General features: G+C 48.1%; 1 protein-coding gene across 1 annotated transcript in view; it reads right to left on the bottom strand.

The window, feature by feature from the left end:
* SLC15A5 (solute carrier family 15 member 5) overlaps nt 1-6,127 on the bottom strand; it is an 87,119-nt gene extending 80,992 nt beyond the window's left edge. The window contains exon 1 of the mRNA XM_069950738.1: nt 5,785-6,127. Within this exon, the coding sequence (XP_069806839.1) occupies nt 5,785-6,127 (343 nt within the window). The remainder of the gene's footprint in view (nt 1-5,784) is intronic.
* Nucleotides 6,128-21,512: the final 15,385 nt, after the last annotated feature.

Genomic DNA, 21,512 nt, shown 5'->3' with positions numbered 1-21,512 from the left:
TGGATGGGAGATGTTTCCGGTCTCTTCCTGAGGTAACCGTACATAGTGTACAGGTGGATGGGGAGATGTTTCCGGTCTCTTCCTGAGGTAACCGTACATAGTATACAGGTGGATGGGGAGATGTTTCCGGTCTCTTCCTGAGGTAACCGTACATAGTGTACAGGTGGAGGGGGAGATGTTTCCGGTCTCTTCCTGAGGTAACCGTACATAGTATACAGGTGGATGGGGAGATGTTTCCAGTCTCTTCCTGAGGTAACCGTACATAGTGTACAGGTGGATGGGGAGATGTTTCCGGTCTCTCCCTGAGGTAAGCGTACATAGTATACAGGTGGAGTGGGAGATGTTTCCGGTCTCTTCCTGAGGTAACCGTACATAGTATACAGGTGGATGGGGAGATGTTTCCGGTCTCTTCCTGAGGTAACCGTACATAGTATACAGGTGGATGGGGAGATGTTTCCGGTCTCTTCCTGAGGTAACCGTACATAGTATACAGGTGGAGGGGGAGATGTTTCCGGTCTCTCCCTGAGGTAACCGTACATAGTATACAGGTGGAGGGGAGATGCGTCCGGTCTCTTCCTGAGGTAACCGTACATAGTATACAGGTGGAGGGGAGATGTGGATCTGTTTGTTTTTAAGTCTTTTCCAGAGACGAGCAGCGACAAGCTGTGAGACCAGCGGATGGACAGGAGGTACAGGGTAAAGATGGCATGCAGACAGTAAGTAAGTAACTGTGTTTGCCGCCTGCCTTGTATCTCACTGTGAGTTATTGGACTAAACCAGGAGAAGGAAGCCATGTGTAATGTGATGTAGTATCCTCACATTGGGCGGCCCAGGGGTCAACAAATATAGCAGAGAGGGTTGTGTACGGCTGTATTATCTACACCTGTCATAACCTACTGTAAGTAACATAGTAAAGTGCCTGTCTACATAGTCTGTCATCTTCCTGCCTGTTTCAGGGAATGTAAGTGGACGTCATCCAGCTGCCACAGGTGGTCCATATAGGTGTGTCCTTACAGGTGGTATATATAGGTGTGTCCTTACAGGTGGTATATATAGGTGTGTCCTTACAGGTGGTATATACAGGTATGTCCTTACAGGTGGCCTATATAGGTATGTCCTTGTCTGTATTGGTGTCTTCTTTACAGGTCAAGCCAAAACTATGGGAGACGACAAAGCCAATGTCTGAGGTGATACTAGTGGCCTATATATAACTGAGGCCAAGAGTCCAAGTGTCTGTAAAGAGGCCTGTCAGTCAGAAGATGGGTTTAAGGATAAAGGATCCATACCAATGCTACTATTACAAAAAGGATCATATGATATATTATTCTCATAAAAAGGCTTTGAAACCTTAGGTGATGTATCGTTTACACTTTGCTGTTATTTCTATGGTGGTTATCTTATGTGTAATATGTGATGATCTCAGTCAGACAAGAGACAATTCAGTAGGATCCAAATATTATATCGGTAATAAGCGCCCAGTTACTTCATATTATTGGTGTATGTATTATACTATATGATTATGTACAGGAAGAGATGTGACCATGCGACCAGTCATTAGTCCTGTGTGATCTAATCATAAAGACGTTTTCTAGGTACAAAATGAAGTAAAAAGACTAAAAAGAAGTGGAAATTTTGAGAATCCGGTACTGACGAGTGTGAATTCACTATCTGGTTATTATAAGTGAATCTAGTGGTTACATAGTAGGTCACATTGTGGAGATGTTATTGCATTTACCTGTTATGCTGTTTTTGATTTATGTGTCAATCAACTTTTCAGTTTGCTTTTGCCATGAGATGAGATTTGCTCACATCTAAACTTTTTATTTTCAGAAACTTTTTAAAGTTAGTTGTTGTGACTTTCCAATACCCACATGATGCCTAAGTGGTAGAGTCCTTGTGATAGAGCCACGTCTGTTATATACAGTGAAGAACTTATTGTCTGATCACTCAGTGTCACAGGGAGACGTAGGAGTGACAGGAGACTAGTTAGGTTCGGGACGGAGGATTGTCTTACCTTTAAAGCAGTCCTACGGTAAAGGGACCTAGAGAAGGGGGCTACATCTGTAGTCAAGATTAGGGACAAATCTTAGGGACAGGAGTGATGAGACAATAAGGTTTGGTTATTTTGATAAAATCCGGAGAGGTATTTGTCATATATATATGATTGTTTGAGTATTGATAATAAGCTTTTATTTGTCTTGTTGTAACTAAGCTGTATATTGATGTATACTATACAGACTCACCCATTGTTTAGTATTTTCTTTCGGTTATTGCAGATCTACCTATCACATCTGCTGTAAGTTTGTTCCGCCATCTATAACTTTCAATAAAACGTATGGTACTATTTTTGTCTATCCTATGGTGATGCCCATAAACTAATGGGAGTCCTTCAGGGTCTCTTCCAAGTGGTCTTATGCATAATACTGATCTGTTTTTCAGTAAAAGTGTTCATGTGTATTTTCTCTCGTATAAAACCTCGACAAACAGGAAGAAGCTTCACCCTCATATAAGAGACTTACGTTACTATGCTTTCTTTCTCTTATCGGTTCTCTTGAATCTGTGCCGCCTGGACATTTCTGGAGGTTGGATGCTGTACTAGTACTTGGAGGATGTTCTCACCTGTGGTCCCTTGATCAACCTGCGACTGAGGGTAGAGTCCTTAAAACCTCCGGCTACGACCCAACCACCAGTGATGACCCATATCCATGCTCCACGGATGTCAAATGGGGGAATGATAAGGCCAGCGATGTGATTTTACCTACCTGCACCGTACCTATATGACTACACCTATATATATTGCCCTCTGAAGAGACTGGAGATGATCAGAGCGTGATGAGAGCGTGATCAGAGGGTGACAGAGAGATGTTCTGGATAAAGAAGAGGAATGCTGGAAGCACGTCACTGAGAACAGCTCCTGGAAAGTTATCATTTATAGACACAATCCCCAAGGACCCAGAGACTCTTATCTATAAACAATTTATGGAAAACAAATACATTGTGCTCTTGGATTCATGAAAAAGTATCATTGCACAGAATGTATTGTTCTACCCTTTTTGACCTTTTTGAATAATAATAATGAATACTAATATAGATGCCATTGCGCATGACTGAATATCTAAATCACTAGCACCGCCTCATCTATGTCTTATTAGCATTTGTTACCACCCTATATTTTATCTGTCTATAAAATGTGATGACCATAATAAAACTTGGGCCATTTCTCCAGGCTTATAATCATGATACATTGTCTTATCTGTGTCAGTGACGTATAAGTAACGAGCTGGTAATACTGCAGGATTCCAACTCTAGATATAATTTAAAAACCATCCTTTACCTGGGTTTTTGGCTTCTCTCCATAGAGAGAGGTCAACATCTAAATTTAACCTTAACACAGAGGAGAAGAGACCTGTCACTCAGAACACAGCAGAGACAATTAGTGAGAGACCACAGCAAGGAAAGTGCAGGGAGAACTGAGAAAACATGGACCGGATCATAGAAGACATAAGCAAAGAACAGAACAAAACCAGGCACGGACCTAATGCCAAAAGCGCAGTTTTTGGCGCAGAGGTCGGATCTTCACCACAGAGGGTGGCACTGATGTCTTTTCAGGTACAATCATGACAATTACCCCAGCTGCTGATCCTCTTACCCAACCAGTAAGGGGGAAACACAGAGCCGGCACAACTAAGGAGGAGACCCCCAGAAAGGACAACTAAGGAGGAGACCCCCAGAAAGGACAACTAAGGAGGAAACCCACAGCCGGGACAACTAAGGAGGAAACCCACAGCCGGGACAACTAAGGAGGAGACACACAGCCGGGACAACTAAGGAGGAAACACACAGCCGGGACAACTAAGGAGGAGACCCCCAGCCAGGACAACTAAGGAGGAGACCCCCAGAAAGGACAACTAAGGAGGAGACCCCCAGCCGGGACAACTAAGGAGGAAACACACAGCCGGGACAACTAAGGAGGAGACCCACAGTCGGGACAACTAAGGAGGAGACACACAGTCGGGACAACTAAGGAGGAAACCCCCAGCCAGGACAACTAAGGAGGAAACCCCCAGCCGGGACAACTAAGGAGGAAACACAGCCGGGACAACTAAGGAGGAGACCCCCAGCCGGGACAACTAAGGAGGAGACCCCCAGCCGGGACAACTAAGGAGGAGACCCACAGCCGGGACAACTAAGGAGGAGACCCACAGCCGGGACAACTAAGGAGGAAACACACAGCCGGGACAACTAAGGAGGAGACCCCCAGCCGGGACAACTAAGGAGGAGACCCACAGCCGGGACAACTAAGGAGGAAACACACAGCCGGGACAACTAAGGAGGAGACACACAGATGGGACAACTAAGGGGGAAACACACAGCCGGGACAACTAAGGAGGAAACACCCAGCCGGGACAACTAAGGAGGAGACCCACAGCCGGGACAACTAAGGAGGAAACCCCCAGCCGGGACAACTAAGAAGGAATCCCCTGAGCTGGGACAACTAAGGAGGAAACCCACAGCCGGGACAACTAAGGAGGAAACACACAGCGGGGACAACTAAGGAGGAGACACACAGCCGGGACAACTAAGGAGGAAACACACAGCCGGGACAACTAAGGAGGAAACACACAGCGGGGACAACTAAGGAGGAAACCCCCAGCCGGGACAACTAAGGAGGAATCCCCTGAGCTGGGACAACTAAGGAGGAAATGGAGAGCTGGGACAAACAACTAAGGAGGAAACAGAGTCGGGACAACTAAGGAGGAAACACACAGCTGGAACAACTAAGGAGGAGACCCCCAGCCGGGACAACTAAGGAGGAAACCCACAGCCGGGACAACTAAGGAGGAGACACACAGCCGGGACAACAAAGGAGGAAACCCACAGCCGGGACAACTAAGGAGGAAACCCCCAGCCGGGACAACTAAGGAGGAGACCCACAGCCGGGACAACTAAGGAGGAAACCCACAGCCGGGACAACTAAGGAGGAAACCCCCAGCCGGGACAACTAAGGAGGAGACACACAGCCGGGAAAACTAAGGAGGAAACCTCCAGCCGGGACAACTAAGGAGAATACCCCCAGCCGGGACAACTAAGGAGGAAACACACAGCCGGGACAACTAAGGAGGAAACACACAGCCGGGACAACTAAGGAGGAAACCCACAGCCGGGACAACTAAGGAGGAAACCCCCAGCCGGGACAACTAAGGAGGAGACCCCCAGCCGGGACAACTAAGGAGGAGACCCACAGCCTGGACAACAAAGGAGGAAACCCACAGCCGGGACAACTAAGGAGGAGACCCCCAGCCGGGACAACTAAGGAGGAGACGCACAGCCGGGACAACTAAGGAGGAGACGCACAGCCGGGACAACTAAGGAGGAGACCCACAGCCGGGACAACTAAGGAGGAGACCCACAGCCGGGACAACTAAGGAGGAAACAAACAGCCAGGACAACTAAGGAGGAGACCCACAGCCGGGACAACTAAGGAGGAGACCCACAGCCGGGACAACTAAGGAGGAAACAAACAGCCGGGACAACTAAGAAGCGACTCTGTAAGAATTATTTCATGGTTCTAGAGCGGCTGTCTCCACTGGTGACCCCATTAACAGCCTCAAAACCTGAAAGATGTGAAGAAGATGTGTATGGGGGAGGGGGACACAATCCCTGCTGCAATGTCTGCAAACCTGGTCAGGACCTTCAGGAAACGTCCAACCTCTGTAACTGCAAACAAATAGTAACTTCTGGTTTTCTATGACACATCCATCCATGCACACACCAGGTACCTACCTACAACATGCAGGAAGGTGCATATGTATAGGAGTCTTGTCCTCCCAGCGTACAGCTCTGCAGACCAGCTCACCAGGATGGGCGTAATAGTGGAGGCTCCTACGAAGCAGAGGTTGGCGATGGCCGCCTGGTGGTATTTGTAGCCCAGTTTCAGGGTGCAGAAGAGGATCATGTTGCAGACAGTGGCGAAGAAGGTGAAGCGCTCACACAGCTCCACCAGCAGCATGAAGATGATGGGCTGAAGGCTCCGGTGGGCCTGGCTCCTGGAGGACTCCAGATGGACGTCTCCTCTCCAGAACCAACCCCTGTGCGAGGACCCTGACCTGGAGAGAGGCAGAGTCATGGTCCCCATCTACTAGACTGAGGAGAGAGGCAGAGTCATGGTCCCCATCTACTAGACTGAGGAGAGAGGCAGAGTCATGGTCCCCATCTACTAGACTGAGGAGAGAGGCAGAGTCATGGTCCCCATCTACTGGACTGAGGAGAGAGGCAGAGTCATGGTCCCCATCTACTAGACTGAGGAGAGAGGCATGCAGTTCCCGGAGACGTCCACAACCAAAAATTCCACACACACATAACAGTATGTCACACCATGGTGCTACTGTACCAAACCTGCTGCTGTGCAGAGTACACAGTGTAAACACCAGGCCAGCCCTCGTGTATCGTGTATGCGCTCTCTCGCCCAGCCTATTATCAGCTCACTGTCCTCCAACTCTGGAGCCGTAATATGTGTATGGGAGATAATCAAGCTGAGGTCCTCTGTGCTGCTGTCACCATGTGACCTAAGGGGTTCTCATAGGAATCTAGCCGAGCAAGCGGCGTAATGTGAGATGGGAGCTGCTGCAGATCACGTCAATACTACGACCCCCCCCAACAGTTACCATTATTGGGTGCATACACATGTGATGGGCTGCACTTGTCACCTCCCCTCCCCAACTCCTACAAAACATCTAACACTATACGTCGCAGCAACCGGCCTTATTACTGTGCACTAGAAAAGATCACTTGACCCGGGACAGAAAAAGTTACCAGCACCAATACATCTGAAGGTTCCCGTGGTGTCCACACCACGGCGTCTTAAGGTACCTGTGCTATCTCTACCAAGACGTCTGAAGGTGTCCTCTGGTATTTTCACCCAAACTTTTGAAATGTTCCTGTGGTGTCTTCACCAAGCTGTCTAAGAGTTCCTTTGGTGTATGCACCAAAATGTCTGAAAGGTTCCTGTGATATCTTTATCAAGATGTCTAAGGGTTCCTATGGTGTCCGCACCAAGATGTCTGAAGGTTTCTTTGGTGTCCACACTAAGGGCCCTATTCCACCAGACGATTATCGTTCAGATTATCGTTAAATCCTTTTGAATCTACGATAATCGTTCGAATCTAAACGATTAATGACCGAACGAGAAATTGTTGACCTATTTTTATCATTGCTCGTTCGCAAAACGTTTGCAAATCGTTCGCATTGAATAAGACATTGTTCGGTCGTTCGCAATAGATACGAACACAATAGCGAATAAATAGCGAAGAAAAAACGATTGCAATTACGATAATAAGTAACGATTATCGTTCCATGGAAATGACTGAACGTTTTCAGGTGTTTCGCAATAGAGGTCATTTGAGATCGTTAATCGTTAACGATTATGCAAACGATAATCGTCCGGTGGAATAGGGCCCTTACACACATGAAAGTGTCCTGTTGTGTGCACACCAGGTCATCTGAAGGTGTCGTCTTGTGTCCACACCAAGATGTCTGAAGGTGTCATGTGGTGCCCCTACCAGGTGATCTGAAGTTCCCTGTGGTATCAGCAGCAGATCCTGTAAAGTGGGAGGTGCAGCCTCTATGGATCCCACAGATGGATTGGATTGAGATCTGGGGAATCAGGAGGCCAAGTCTCCATCTTGATCTTGTTGTTATCTGTATCATCAGATTGGAGAACTAATAGAGGATGGTAATTCAAGAGGTCCCGGAAGCAAGAAGCAATTTTTCCAACCCTGGACTAGATGAAGAAGAGTGAAGATGGGTCCTTAATAACCAGTCTGGACTATTGGACACAAGCTGGTCTGAACATAGACATACCCTACTTGTTCTCCATTTTAGACAACCCAGTAAAAACACTGCCCTCTGCCTGTTACACGGAGAGGACCTTGTGGGTCTTTCACAGGACCTATATCTCTCCAACAAGAGGTTTTAAAATGGGCATTCTGCAGTCTGATGCCCATTTCAGTGTGGGGAACCAGGAGCCGACATTGCCCATTGTCTCTGGCACTGCTCGGTAATACAATCCTTTTGGGAAATTGTGGAGAGAGTCGCATGCTCATACCCCGTGACTTTTGTTCCCTATGAAGCCCTGTGGGGAAAACCACTTAGGGCCCTATTCCACCGGACAATTATCGTTCGCATAATCGTTAACGATCTCAAACGACCGCTATTGCGAAAGACCTGAAAACGTTCACTCATTTCCATGGAACAATAATCGTTACTTATGATCGTATTTGCGATCGTTTTTCTTCGCTATTACGAACGAACGATAAAAATAGGTCCAGGTCTTACAAAGCGTTCAACGATTTCTCGTTCGGTCGTTAATCGTTAACTGCATTTCAACCGAACGATTATCGTTTAGATTCGAACGATTTAACGATAATTTGAACGATAATCGTCCGGTGGAATAGGGCCCTTACACTTTCTGGCTGCGGCTGCCCACAAGGCCATTCTAAAAGTTTGTTGTTTAAAATGGACTGGATGGCGACTTCCACTCTTAACGGACGCAGAGTAGAAAAACTTTTTATTGTTTGGGAAACTTTTATCCCTAGGTTACCCCTCCGAATTACGGATAAAATTAGGCAAACATTTCAGGATACAACGTGGTACCTTACAAGACAACTTGCAGACGACCCGCCAATCTAGTGTGACAGCACGGGTCTACGCAGAGAAATTAGTCCATTTCTATGGCAACATCAGGAGCACGCAGAGACCCACGGGCAAAAATTTGCTTGTGTGTCGTTGATCGTTGAGTTAGGGTCCTATTACACTGAGCGATTTTTAACGATTAACAACTAATGGTGGTTTTACACGGAACAATGTATCGTTCGAATTTGCACAATAACGGTCGAATTGGAACGATAATCGTATGTGTAAACGCAGCGAACGATCAAGCGACGAGCGAAAAATCGTTCATTTTGATCTTTCAACAAGTTCTCGAATCATCGATCGTGCGCAAAAAAAATTCGCAGATGGTTCAGTGTAAACAGTCTTTCAACGATTTCCCCTATGTGTGAGATAGGCTTAAGCGATCGCAAAACGATTGCAAAACGAATATTCCGTACGATGTATCGTTCCGTCCAAACGCCGATCGTTATTAAAAAAAAAATTGTTCATTCAATATCGTTAATCGTGCGATTGGGCGAATTATCGCTCCGTGTAAAACCACCATAACGATAAACGGTCGCAAACGAGATTGTTTATCATTAACCTGAAATAATTCACCATATTACACAGAACGATAATCGTTAGTTACAATCGTTACTATGATCGTTATTGCGATTGTTAATATGATTATTCCTCCTGATCCCAGAAAAACAAACAATGAACAATGTGCAAATACACTGAACGATTAGTGAAAAAACGCGGAACTTGAGTGAACGAACGTGGAATTACAGCGAACGATTAGCAATCATTTTAGGTTCAGATCTAAATCAGCGATCAACGACATACAAACGATTTTTCGATCATTGCCTTCGATTACACAGGACGATTATCGTTTAAATTCGAACTACTTAACGATTTTTCATACGATAATTGGCCCATGTAAGAGCCCTATTTCACGGGACGATTATCGTGTGTGTAATCGTTCTGTGTAATTGCAGGCAACGATCAAAAAATCGTTCGCATGTCATTGATCTATTTTTTTAGATCTGAACCTAAAATTATTGTTAATCGTTCGCTAATCATTCGCTGTAATTCCACGTTCGTTCGCTCAAGTTCTGCGTTTTTTCACTAATCGTTCAGTGTAATAGCACATTGTTCATTGTTTTTCTGGGATCAGAAGGAATAAACGATCATAGTAATGATCGCAATAACGATCATAGTAACTAACGATTATTGTTCTGTGTAATATGGTGAACGATTTCAGGTTAACTATAATCTTGTTTGCGATCGTTTATCGTTAGTCGTAAATCGTTAAAAATCGGTCAGTGTAATAGGACCCTAATAGGGCCCTTAGATCTGAACCTAAAATCATTGTTAATCGTTTGTTGTAATTCAACGTTTGTTTGCTCAAGTTCCGCATTTGTTCACTAATTCTTCAGTGTATTTGCTCAATGTTCATTGTTTTGCTGGGTTCCGATTGAGTAAACGATCATAGTAACGATTGTAACTAACGACTATTGTTCTGTGTAATATGGTGAACGATTTCAGGTTAAAATAAACATCTCCAACAATCTCGTTTACGATCGTTAGTCGTTAAAAATCGCTTTGTCTAATAGGACAGTCTTTCCTTTGTTACCTCTTCTCTGTCTATAGTCCACTCCAGGCTTTGGCTAAAAATAAAAAAATCTGTCAGATAATCTGTTGGTGTAATAGGGCCCTTAATAGCTCACTGGATGGTATGACTAGCGGCAGCTAAGATGGCAGACATGTCCTGGCCAGAGGCTCCGACTAGTTAAATGTGTTAAGCCCCCGGATGGTGTTATAGCGGTGGGACGGCCGACACTTGCTAGATGGTGGATGGCCGAGATACAGCCGGACCTTAGGGTTTTGTCACGTGATGCCAGTGCCTGGTGTGCACACAAGTGTGAGGGCACGCCTGCTTTTATAGTGTAAGGCTAGTTGTACCCTTCTCCCCAGTGGTTGGTGTCCCTCAAAGATATAGGGCGTATAGTCCACGATCTCACCCTCTTTCAGGTTATGGCGGGTGCCAGGCAAATACGGCCCCCCTACGGCCCAACGACGTGGATCTGCTCACCAGGAGTCTTTTACACAACCAAATCCCTTGTCCTTGTCAAACGTTAGTACCATGGCTCTCTGTCTCTCCAGGGGCTTTTCACCAGGAAGGGGTTAATACTAACACCTGATCAATTCTCTCTCCAGTTCTGTTGCAGTGACTTTACTAGTAGCTGCACCACTGGACCAGGACTGTGTTGGTACCACTGAGGCCTGTGGCTTTTCTGCCGCCCGACGAAAGAAAGGCGGTTGCTTAGCCGGACCAATGTCTCTTAGCACGTCCATTAGCTGCTGGGTCTTGCTCTTGTGAGTAACACTTCAGCTGCAATAGGACTACAAAAAGTACAGACTTTTACGAAGGGTGTGGATAATCGTAACACCCCTAGTGGAACACCACATAAAGTTCACCCCTGTCTAGGTTACCATGGTCTGGGCTAGGGAACTTTCTCATTGGTTGAGACATCATGTGACCAAAAAATCTCATTACCATACATGTGAAAATGAGTGTAGTAATGTACAAATAGTAGTAAAATCAGCGGCACATACACAGAATATGCAATACCCAGAGACAGTATAGAGTCCAAAGCAAAGTATTCCTAAGCCACACATCAATATTAAACATACAGCAGCTAGGACTGGGACACTGCATACTCCCCTACTAAAGAAAAGTTGTCCTCTGCAAAATGCAAGAGGGTGTAACCTAAATAAAGAGGAAAAAAAAGCTACAAAAGAAATACATAAAAACCAATAAAGAATACGAATGCAAGACCAATGTATATACAAATATTTGTCTTTTATTAGAATATCAAAAAGATTAATTAAATTAAAAGTACAAAAAGTACATAACAGGGGGGCTGGAGCTAATACAAATCCCCATTAAAACGGTGGATTGACTAGGTTCCTGTACATAAAATGCTATATCACAAAATAAATAACAGTTAATGGAGAGCCTATATATACATATATACTGGGCACTGGGTTGGTATTACATACAATAAAAAAAAACTCACAGTGAGTACAAAGAAAAAAAAACACCATCCAAAGATAATAAATGTTACCCATACATGTCCTTAGTATACGAGTCCACCTCACCATTCACCAGACGCGCGTTTCAGGAACATCCATGATACGATTATATGTGGCTATCATGTGACGGAGTAAGGTCACATGACTGAGTGACATCACTTCCGGTTTCCTAGCATTACGGACATAATTGATTACTTTATATGATACACATGAGGGGTATGCGTTTGATTGGTCGTATGGGGTTTATAAGGTAGAGCTCAGTACTTGGGACATCACCCTCAATAAAGCAACACGCGAAACGCGCGTCGGGTGAATGGTGAGGTGGACTCGTATACTAAGGACATGTATGGGTAACATTTATTATCTTTGGATGGTGTTTTTTTTCTTTGTACTCACTGTGAGGTTTATTTATTGTATGTAATACCAACCCAGTGCACAGTATATATGTATATATAGGCTCTCCATTAACTGTTATTTATTTTGTGATATAGCATTTTATGTACAGGAACCTCGTCAATCCGCCGTTTTAATGGGGATTTGTATTAGCTCCAGCCCCCCTGTTATGTACTTTTAATTGAATTAATCTTTTAGATATCCTAATAAAAGACAAATATTTGTATATACATTGGTCTTGCATTCGTATTCTTTATTTGTTTTTATGTTTGACAGTTTGGATGCGCATAGACCGCACTATTTGAGCCGTATATAGGATAAAAGAAATCCACATCCACAAGTGCAGGCCAATGTGATATATGTGAGACCTAGGTAGCTCTGTCCTGCTGGGGCTGGGGCTAGCCTTATAGTGTCAGATGAATGGGTCTGTCCTAGATATGTGTCTGCCAGTGCTGTGAGGATAGCTCAGTTTACAGCAACCAAATACATTGATAGAAAGCATTGATATAGCAGATGTGTGTAGTAGAAAGCAAGTAGGATGATAGTGATTGGGTCTATGCCTGTTAGCAACTACATGAATGTTTGCCAGTCCTGTAGGAATATAGCAGTTATACCAAATATTTGTGATCTAAAACAAATAGGACAGCACAATCTAGAACTCTCTACATCGGAGGACCCCGTCTACCCACACATGGTAACCTGAGCTGGGTGATCTAGAACTCTCTGCATCAGAGGACCCCATCTACCCACACATGGTAGCCTGAACTCTGTGATATAGAACTCTCTGCATCAGAGGACCCCGTCTACCCACACATGGTAACCTGAACTCTGTGATATAGAACTCTCTGCATCAGAGGACCCCATCTACCCACACATGGTAGCCTGAACTCGGGGTCCTCTGATGCAGAGAGTTCTAGATCACCCAGCTCAGGTTACCATGTGTGGGTAGATGGGGTCCTCTGATGCAGAGTTCTAGATCACCCAGCTCAGGTCAGGATGTGTGGGTAGATGGGGTCCTCTGATGCAGAGTTCTAGATCACCATCTACCCACACATCCTGACCTGAGCTGGGTGATCTAGAACTCTCTGCATCAGAGGACCCCATCTACCCACACATCCTGACCGCAGCTGGGTGAGCTAGAACTCTCTGCAACAGAGGACCTCATCTACCCACACATGGTAACCTGAGCTGGGTGATCTAGAACTCTCTGCATCAGAGGACCCCATCTACCCACACAATGTTACCTGAGCTGGGTGAGCTAGAACTCTCTGCATCAGAGGACCCCATCTACCCACACATCCTGACCTGAGCTGGGTGAGCTAGACCTCTCTGCATCAGAGGACCCCATCTACCCAGACATGGTAACCTGAGCTGGGTGAGCTAGAACTCTCTGCACGGAGAACCCCATCTACCCACACATGGTAACCTGAGCTGGGTGAGCTAGAACTCTCTGCATCAGAGGACCTCATCTACCCACACATGGTAACCTGAGCTGGGTGAGCTAGAACTCTCTGCATCAGAGGACCTCATCTACCCACACATGGTAACCTGAGCTGAGTGAGCTAGAACTCTCTGCATCAGAGGACCTCATCTACCCACACATGGTAACCTGAGCTGGGTGAGCTAGAACTCTCTGCATCAGAGGACCCCATCTACCCACACATCCTGACCTGAGCTGGGTGAGCTAGAACTCTCTGCATCTGAGGACACCATCTACCCACACATCCTGACCTGAGCTGGGTGAGCTAGAACTCTCTGCATCAGAGGACCCCATCTACCCACACATGGTAACCTGAGCTGGGTGAGCTAGAACTCTCTGCATCAGAGGACCTCATCTACCCACACATCCTGACCTGAGCTGGGTGAGCTAGACCTCTCTGCATCAGAGGACCTCATCTACCCACACATCCTGACCTGAGCTGGGTGAGCTAGACCTCTCTGCATCAGAGGACCCCCATCTACCCACACAAGGTTACCTGAGCTGGGTGAGCTAGAACTCTCTGCACGGAGAACCCCATCTACCCACACATGGTAACCTGAGCTGGGTGAGCTAGAACTCTCTGCATCAGAGGACCTCATCTACCCACACATGGTAACCTGAGCTGGGTGAGCTAGACCTCTCTGCATCAGAGGACCCCATCTACCCAGACATGGTAACCTGAGCTGGGTGAGCTAGAACTCTCTGCATCAGAGGACCCCATCTACCCAGACATGGTAACCTGAGCTGGGTGAGCTAGAACTCTCTGCATCAGAGGACCCCATCTACCCACACATCCTGAACTGAGCTGGGTGAGCTAGAACTCTCTGCACGGAGAACCCCATCTACCCACACATGGTAACCTGAGCTGGGTGAGCTAGAACCCTCTGCATCAGAGGACCTCATCTACCCACACATCCTGACCTGAGCTGGGTGAGCTAGAACTCTCTGCATCAGAGGACCCCATCTACCCACACATCCTGACCTGAGCTGGGTGAGCTAGACCTCTCTGCATCAGAGGACCCCATCTACCCACACATGGTAACCTGAGCTGGGTGAGCTAGAACTCTCTGCATCAGAGGACCTCATCTACCCACACATCCTGACCTGAGCTGGGTGAGCTAGAACTCTCTGCACGGAGGACCCCATCTACCCACACATGGTAACCTGAGCTGGGTGAGCTAGAACTCTCTGCATCAGAGGACCCCATCTACCCACACATCCTGACCTGAGCTGGGTGAGCTAGACCTCTCTGCATCAGAGGACCCCATCTACCCACACAGGGTTACCTGAGCTGGGTGAGCTAGACCTCTCTGCATCAGAGGACCCCATCTACCCACACATGGTAACCTGAGCTGGGTGAGCTAGAACTCTCTGCATCAGAGAACCCCATCTACCCACACATGGTAACCTGAGCTGTGTGAGCTAGAACTCTCTGCATCAGAGGACCCCATCTACTCACACATCCTGACCTGAGCTGGGTGAGCTAGAACTCTCTGCATCAGAGGACCCCATCTACCCACACATGGTAACCTGAGCTGGGTGAGCTAGAACTCTCTGCAGAGGACCCCATCTACCCACACATGGTAACCTGAGCTGGGTGAGCTAGACCTCTCTGCATCAGAGGACCCCATCTACCCACACATGGTAACCTGAGCTGGGTGAGCTAGAACTCTCTGCATCAGAGGACCCCATCTACCCACACATGGTAACCTGAGCTGGGTGAGCTAGACCTCTCTGCATCAGAGGACCCCATCTACCCACACATGGTAACCTGAGCTGGGTGAGCTAGAACTCTCTGCATCAGAGAACCCCATCTACCCACACATGGTAACCTGAGCTGGGTGAGCTAGAACTCTCTGCATCAGAGGACCTCATCTACCCACACATCCTGACCTGAGCTGGGTGAGCTAGAACTCTCTGCATCAGAGAACCCCATCTACCCACACATCCTGACCTGAGCTGGGTGAGCTAGAACTCTCTGCATCAGAGGACCTCATCTACCCACACATGGTAACCTGAGCTGGGTGAGCTAGAACTCTCTGCATCAGAGGACCCCATCTACCCACACATGGTAACCTGAACTCTGTGATATAGAACTCTCTGCATCAGAGGACCCCATCTACCCACACATGGTAACCTGAGCTGGGTGATCTAGAACTCTCTGCATCAGAGGACCCCATCTACCCACACATCCTGACCTGAGCTGGGTGAGCTAGACCTCTCTGCATCAGAGGACCCCATCTACCCACACATCCTGACCGCAGCTGGGTGAGCTAGACCTCTCTGCATCAGAGGACCCCATCTACCCAGACATGGTAACCTGAGCTGGGTGAGCTAGAACTCTCTGCACGGAGAACCCCATCTACCCACACATGGTAACCTGAGCTGGGTGAGCTAGAACTCTCTGCATCAGAGGACCTCATCTACCCACACATGGTAACCTGAGCTGGGTGAGCTAGAACTCTCTGCATCAGAGGACCTCATCTACCCACACATGGTAACCTGAGCTGAGTGAGCTAGAACTCTCTGCATCAGAGGACCTCATCTACCCACACATGGTAACCTGAGCTGGGTGAGCTAGAACTCTCTGCATCAGAGGACCCCATCTACCCACACATGGTAACCTGAGCTGGGTGAGCTAGAACTCTCTGCATCAGAGGACCTCATCTACCCACACATCCTGACCTGAGCTGGGTGAGCTAGACCTCTCTGCATCAGAGGACCTCATCTACCCACACATCCTGACCTGAGCTGGGTGAGCTAGACCTCTCTGCATCAGAGGACCCCATCTACCCACACAAGGTTACCTGAGCTGGGTGAGCTAGAACTCTCTGCACGGAGAACCCCATCTACCCACACATGGTAACCTGAGCTGGGTGAGCTAGAACTCTCTGCATCAGAGGACCTCATCTACCCACACATGGTAACCTGAGCTGGGTGAGCTAGAACTCTCTGCATCAGAGGACCCCATCTACCCACACATCCTGACCTGAGCTGGGTGAGCTAGACCTCTCTGCATCAAAGGACCCCATCTACCCACACAAGGTTACCTGAGCTGGGTGAGCTAGAACTCTCTGCATCAGAGGACCCCATCTACCCACACATCCTGACCTGAGCTGGGTGAGCTAGACCTCTCTGCATCAGAGGACCTCATCTACCCACACATGGTAATCTGAGCTGGGTGAGCTAGACCTCTCTGCATCAGAGGACCTCATCTACCCACACATCCTGACCTGAGCTGGGTGAGCTAGACCTCTCTGCATCAGAGGACCCCATCTACCCAGACATGGTAACCTGAGCTGGGTGAGCTAGAACTCTCTGCATCAGAGGACCCCATCTACCCAGACATGGTAACCTGAGCTGGGTGAGCTAGAACTCTCTGCATCAGAGGACCCCATCTACCCACACATCCTGAACTGAGCTGGGTGAGCTAGAACTCTCTGCACGGAGAACCCCATCTACCCACACATGGTAACCTGAGCTGGGTGAGCTAGAACCCTCTGCATCAGAGGACCTCATCTACCCACACATCCTGACCTGAGCTGGGTGAGCTAGAACTCTCTGCATCAGAGGACCCCATCTACCCACACATCCTGACCTGAGCTGGGTGAGCTAGACCTCTCTGCATCAGAGGACCCCATCTACCCACACATGGTAACCTGAGCTGGGTGAGCTAGAACTCTCTGCATCAGAGGACCTCATCTACCCACACATCCTGACCTGAGCTGGGTGAGCTGGAACTCTCTGCACGGAGGACCCCATCTACCCACACATGGTAACCTGAGCTGGGTGAGCTAGAACTCTCTGCATCAGAGGACCCCATCTACCCACACATCCTGACCTGAGCTGGGTGAGCTAGACCTCTCTGCATCAGAGGACCCCATCTACCCACACAGGGTTACCTGAGCTGTGTGAGCTAGAACTCTCTGCATCAGAGGACCCCATCTACCCACACATGGTAACCTGAGCTGGGTGAGCTAGAACTCTCTGCAGAGGACCCCATCTACCCACACATGGTAACCTGAGCTGGGTGAGCTAGACCTCTCTGCATCAGAGGACCCCATCTACCCACACATGGTAACCTGAGCTGGGTGAGCTAGAACTCTCTGCATCAGAGGACCCCATCTACCCACACATGGTAACCTGAGCTGGGTGAGCTAGACCTCTCTGCATCAGAGGACCCCATCTACCCACACATGGTAACCTGAGCTGGGTGAGCTAGAACTCTCTGCATCAGAGAACCCCATCTACCCACACATGGTAACCTGAGCTGGGTGAGCTAGAACTCTCTGCATCAGAGGACCTCATCTACCCACACATCCTGACCTGAGCTGGGTGAGCTAGAACTCTCTGCATCAGAGGACCCCATCTACCCACACATCCTGACCTGAGCTGGGTGAGCTAGAACTCTCTGCATCAGAGGACCTCATCTACCCACACATGGTAACCTGAGCTGGGTGAGCTAGAACTCTCTGCATCAGAGGACCCCATCTACTCACACATCCTGACCTGAGCTGGGTGAGCTAGAACTCTCTGCATCAGACGACCCCATCTACCCACACATCCTGACCTGAGCTGGGTGAGCTGGAACTCTCTGCACGGAGGACCCCATCTACCCACACATGGTAACCTGAGCTGGGTGAGCTAGACCACTCTGCATCAGAGGACCCCATCTACCCACACATGGTAACCTGAGCTGGGTGAGCTAGAACTCTCTGCATCGGAGGACACCATCTACCCACACATGGTAACCTGAGCTGGGTGAGCTAGAACTCTCTGCATCAGAGGACCCAATCTACCCACACATCCTGACCTGAGCTGGGTGAGCTAGAACTCTCTGCATCAGAGGACCCCATCTACTCACACATCCTGACCTGAGCTGGGTGAGCTAGAACTCTCTGCATCGGAGGACCCCATCTACCCAAACATGGTAACCTGAGCTGGGTGAGCTAGAACTCTCTGCATCAGAGGACCTCATCTACCCACACATCCTGACCTGAGCTGGGTGAGCTAGAACTCTCTGCATCGGAGGACCCCATCTACCCAAACATGGTAACCTGAGCTGGGTGAGCTAAAACTCTCTGCATCAGAGGACCTCATCTACCCACACATCCTGACCTGAGCTGGGTGAGCTAGAACTCTCTGCATCAGAGGACCCCATCTACCCACACATCCTGACCTGAGTGAGCTAGAACTCTCTGCATCAGAGGACCCCATCTACCCACACATGGTAACCTGAGCTGGGTGATCTAGAACTCTCTGCATCGGAGGACCCCATCTACCCACACATCCTGACCTGAGCTGGGTGAGCTAGACCTCTCTGCATCAGAGGACCACATCTACCCACACATGGTAACCTGAGCTGGGTGAGCTAGAACTCTCTGCATCAGAGGACCCCATCTACCCACACATGGTAACCTGAGCTGGGTGAGCTAGACCTCTCTGCATCAGAGGACCTTATCTACCCACACATGGTAACCTGAGCTGGGTGAGCTAGAACTCTCTGCATCAGAGGACCCCATCTACCCACACATGGTAACCTGAGCTGGGTGAGCTAGAACTCTCTGCATCAGAGGACCCCATCTACCCACACATCCTGACCTGAGCAGGGTGAGCTAGAACTCTCTGCATCAGAGGACCCCATCTACCCACACATGGTAACCTGAGCTGGGTGAGCTAGAACTCTCTGCATCAGAGGACCCCATCTACCCACACATGGTAACCTGAGCTGGGTGAGCTAGAACTCTCTGTATCAGAGGACCCCATCTACCCACACATCCTGACCTGAGCTGGGTGAGCTAGAACTCTCTGTATCGGAGGACCCCATCTACCCACACATGGTAACCTGAGCTGGGTGAGCTAGAACTCTCTGCATCAGAGGACCCCATCTACCCACACATCCTGACCTGAGCTGGGTGAGCTAGAACTCTCTGTATCGGAGGACCCCATCTACCCACACATGGTAACCTGAGCTGGGTGAGCTAGAACTCTCTGCATCAAAGGACCCCATCTACCCACACAAGGTTACCTGAGCTGGGTGAGCTAGAACTCTCTGCATCTGAGGACACCATCTACCCACACATGGTAACCTGAGCTGGGTGAGCTAGAACTCTCTGCATCAGAGGACCCTATCTACCCACACATCCTGACCTGAGCTGGGTGAGCTAGAACTCTGTGCATCAGAGGACCCCATCTACCCACACATCCTGACCTGAGCTGGGTGAGCTAGAACTCTCTGCATCAGAGGACCCCATCTACCCACACATGGTAACCTGAGCTGGGTGAGCTAGAACTCTCTGCATCAGAGGACCTCATCTACCCACACATGGTAACCTGAGCTGGGTGAGCTAGAACTCTCTGCATCGGAGGACCCCATCTACCCACACATCCTGACCTGAGCTGGGTGAGCTAGACCTCTCTGCATCAGAGGACCTCATCTACCCACACATCCTGACCTGAGCTGGGTGAGCTAGAACTCTCTGCATCGGAGGACCCCATCTACCCACACATGGTAACCTGAGCTGGGTGAGCTAGAACTCTCTGCATCAGAGGACCCCATCTACCCACACATCCTGACCTGAGCTGGGTGATCTAGAACTCTCTGCATCAGAGGACCCCATCTACCCACACATCCTGACCTGAGCTGGGTGAGCTAGAACTCTCTGCATCAGAGGACCCCATCTACCCACACATCCTGACCTGAGCTGGGTGAGCTAGAACTCTCTGCATCAGAGGACCCCATCTACCCACACATCCTGACCTGAGCTGGGTGAGCTAGAACTCTCTGCATCAGAGGACCCCATCTACCCAGACATGGTAACCTGAGCTGGGTGAGCTAGAACTCTCTGCATCAGAGGACCCCATCTACCCAGACATGGTAACCTGAGCTGGGTGATCTAGAACTCTCTGCATCAGCAACAAGGACATATGTAGATAGCTGCAGGTACACTATACACTATATAGAAACCAAGTCCAGGGCCGATTCCACTCTATACATCTGTATTAATATGATCACATGGTAACTATTGGTTACGGACACATCACGGTCACTATTGGTTACGGACACATCACGGTCACTATTGATTATGGACACATCACGGTCACTATTGATTATGGACACATCATGGTCACTTTTGGTTATGGACACATGACGGTTACTATCGGTTATGGACACATCACGGTCACTATTGATTATGGACACATCACGGTCACTATTGGTTACGGACACATCATGGTCACTATTAGTTACGGACACATCATGGTCACTATTGATTATGGACACATCATGGTCACTATTGATTATGGACACATCATGGTCACTATTGATTATGGACACATCATGGTCACTATTGGTTATGGACACATCATGGTCACTATTGATTATGGACAAATCACGGTCACTATTGATTATGGACACATCATGGTCACTATTGGTTACGGACACATCATGGTCACTATTGGTTATGGACACATCATGGTCACTATTGATTATGGACAAATCACGGTCACTATTGATTATGGACACATCATGGTCACTATTGGTTACGGACAAATCATGTTCATTACTAAACTATTAACTAAAATTTTAACCTCAATATTAAAATAAAATAAAAACCTTACTCACTATTATAAGCCATATCAGGTGAATAAATAACACTGTAATAATAGTGTGAAGCTACTTACATGAAATACACAAACGTGACAGGTAACAGCTGTGTTTATATACAACCGCGTAACGGCATTGGCCATCTGACCGGGGGGGGGGGGGGGGGGACAGGTGTTTGTTATGTTATTTCTTTTTTGTTTGTGTGTAATACCGCCACTGATGGTAAGATACACTATACACACGCTATAAGAGTTATTACAGAAATCCTACCACTGCCCATGCACT

This window comes from Dendropsophus ebraccatus, chromosome 1, assembly GCF_027789765.1.
Source record: "Dendropsophus ebraccatus isolate aDenEbr1 chromosome 1, aDenEbr1.pat, whole genome shotgun sequence".
Taxonomy (NCBI): Eukaryota; Metazoa; Chordata; class Amphibia; order Anura; family Hylidae; genus Dendropsophus; species Dendropsophus ebraccatus.
Note: the sequence above shows the minus strand (reverse complement) of the source record. Positions and strands in the feature narration are given on the sequence as shown.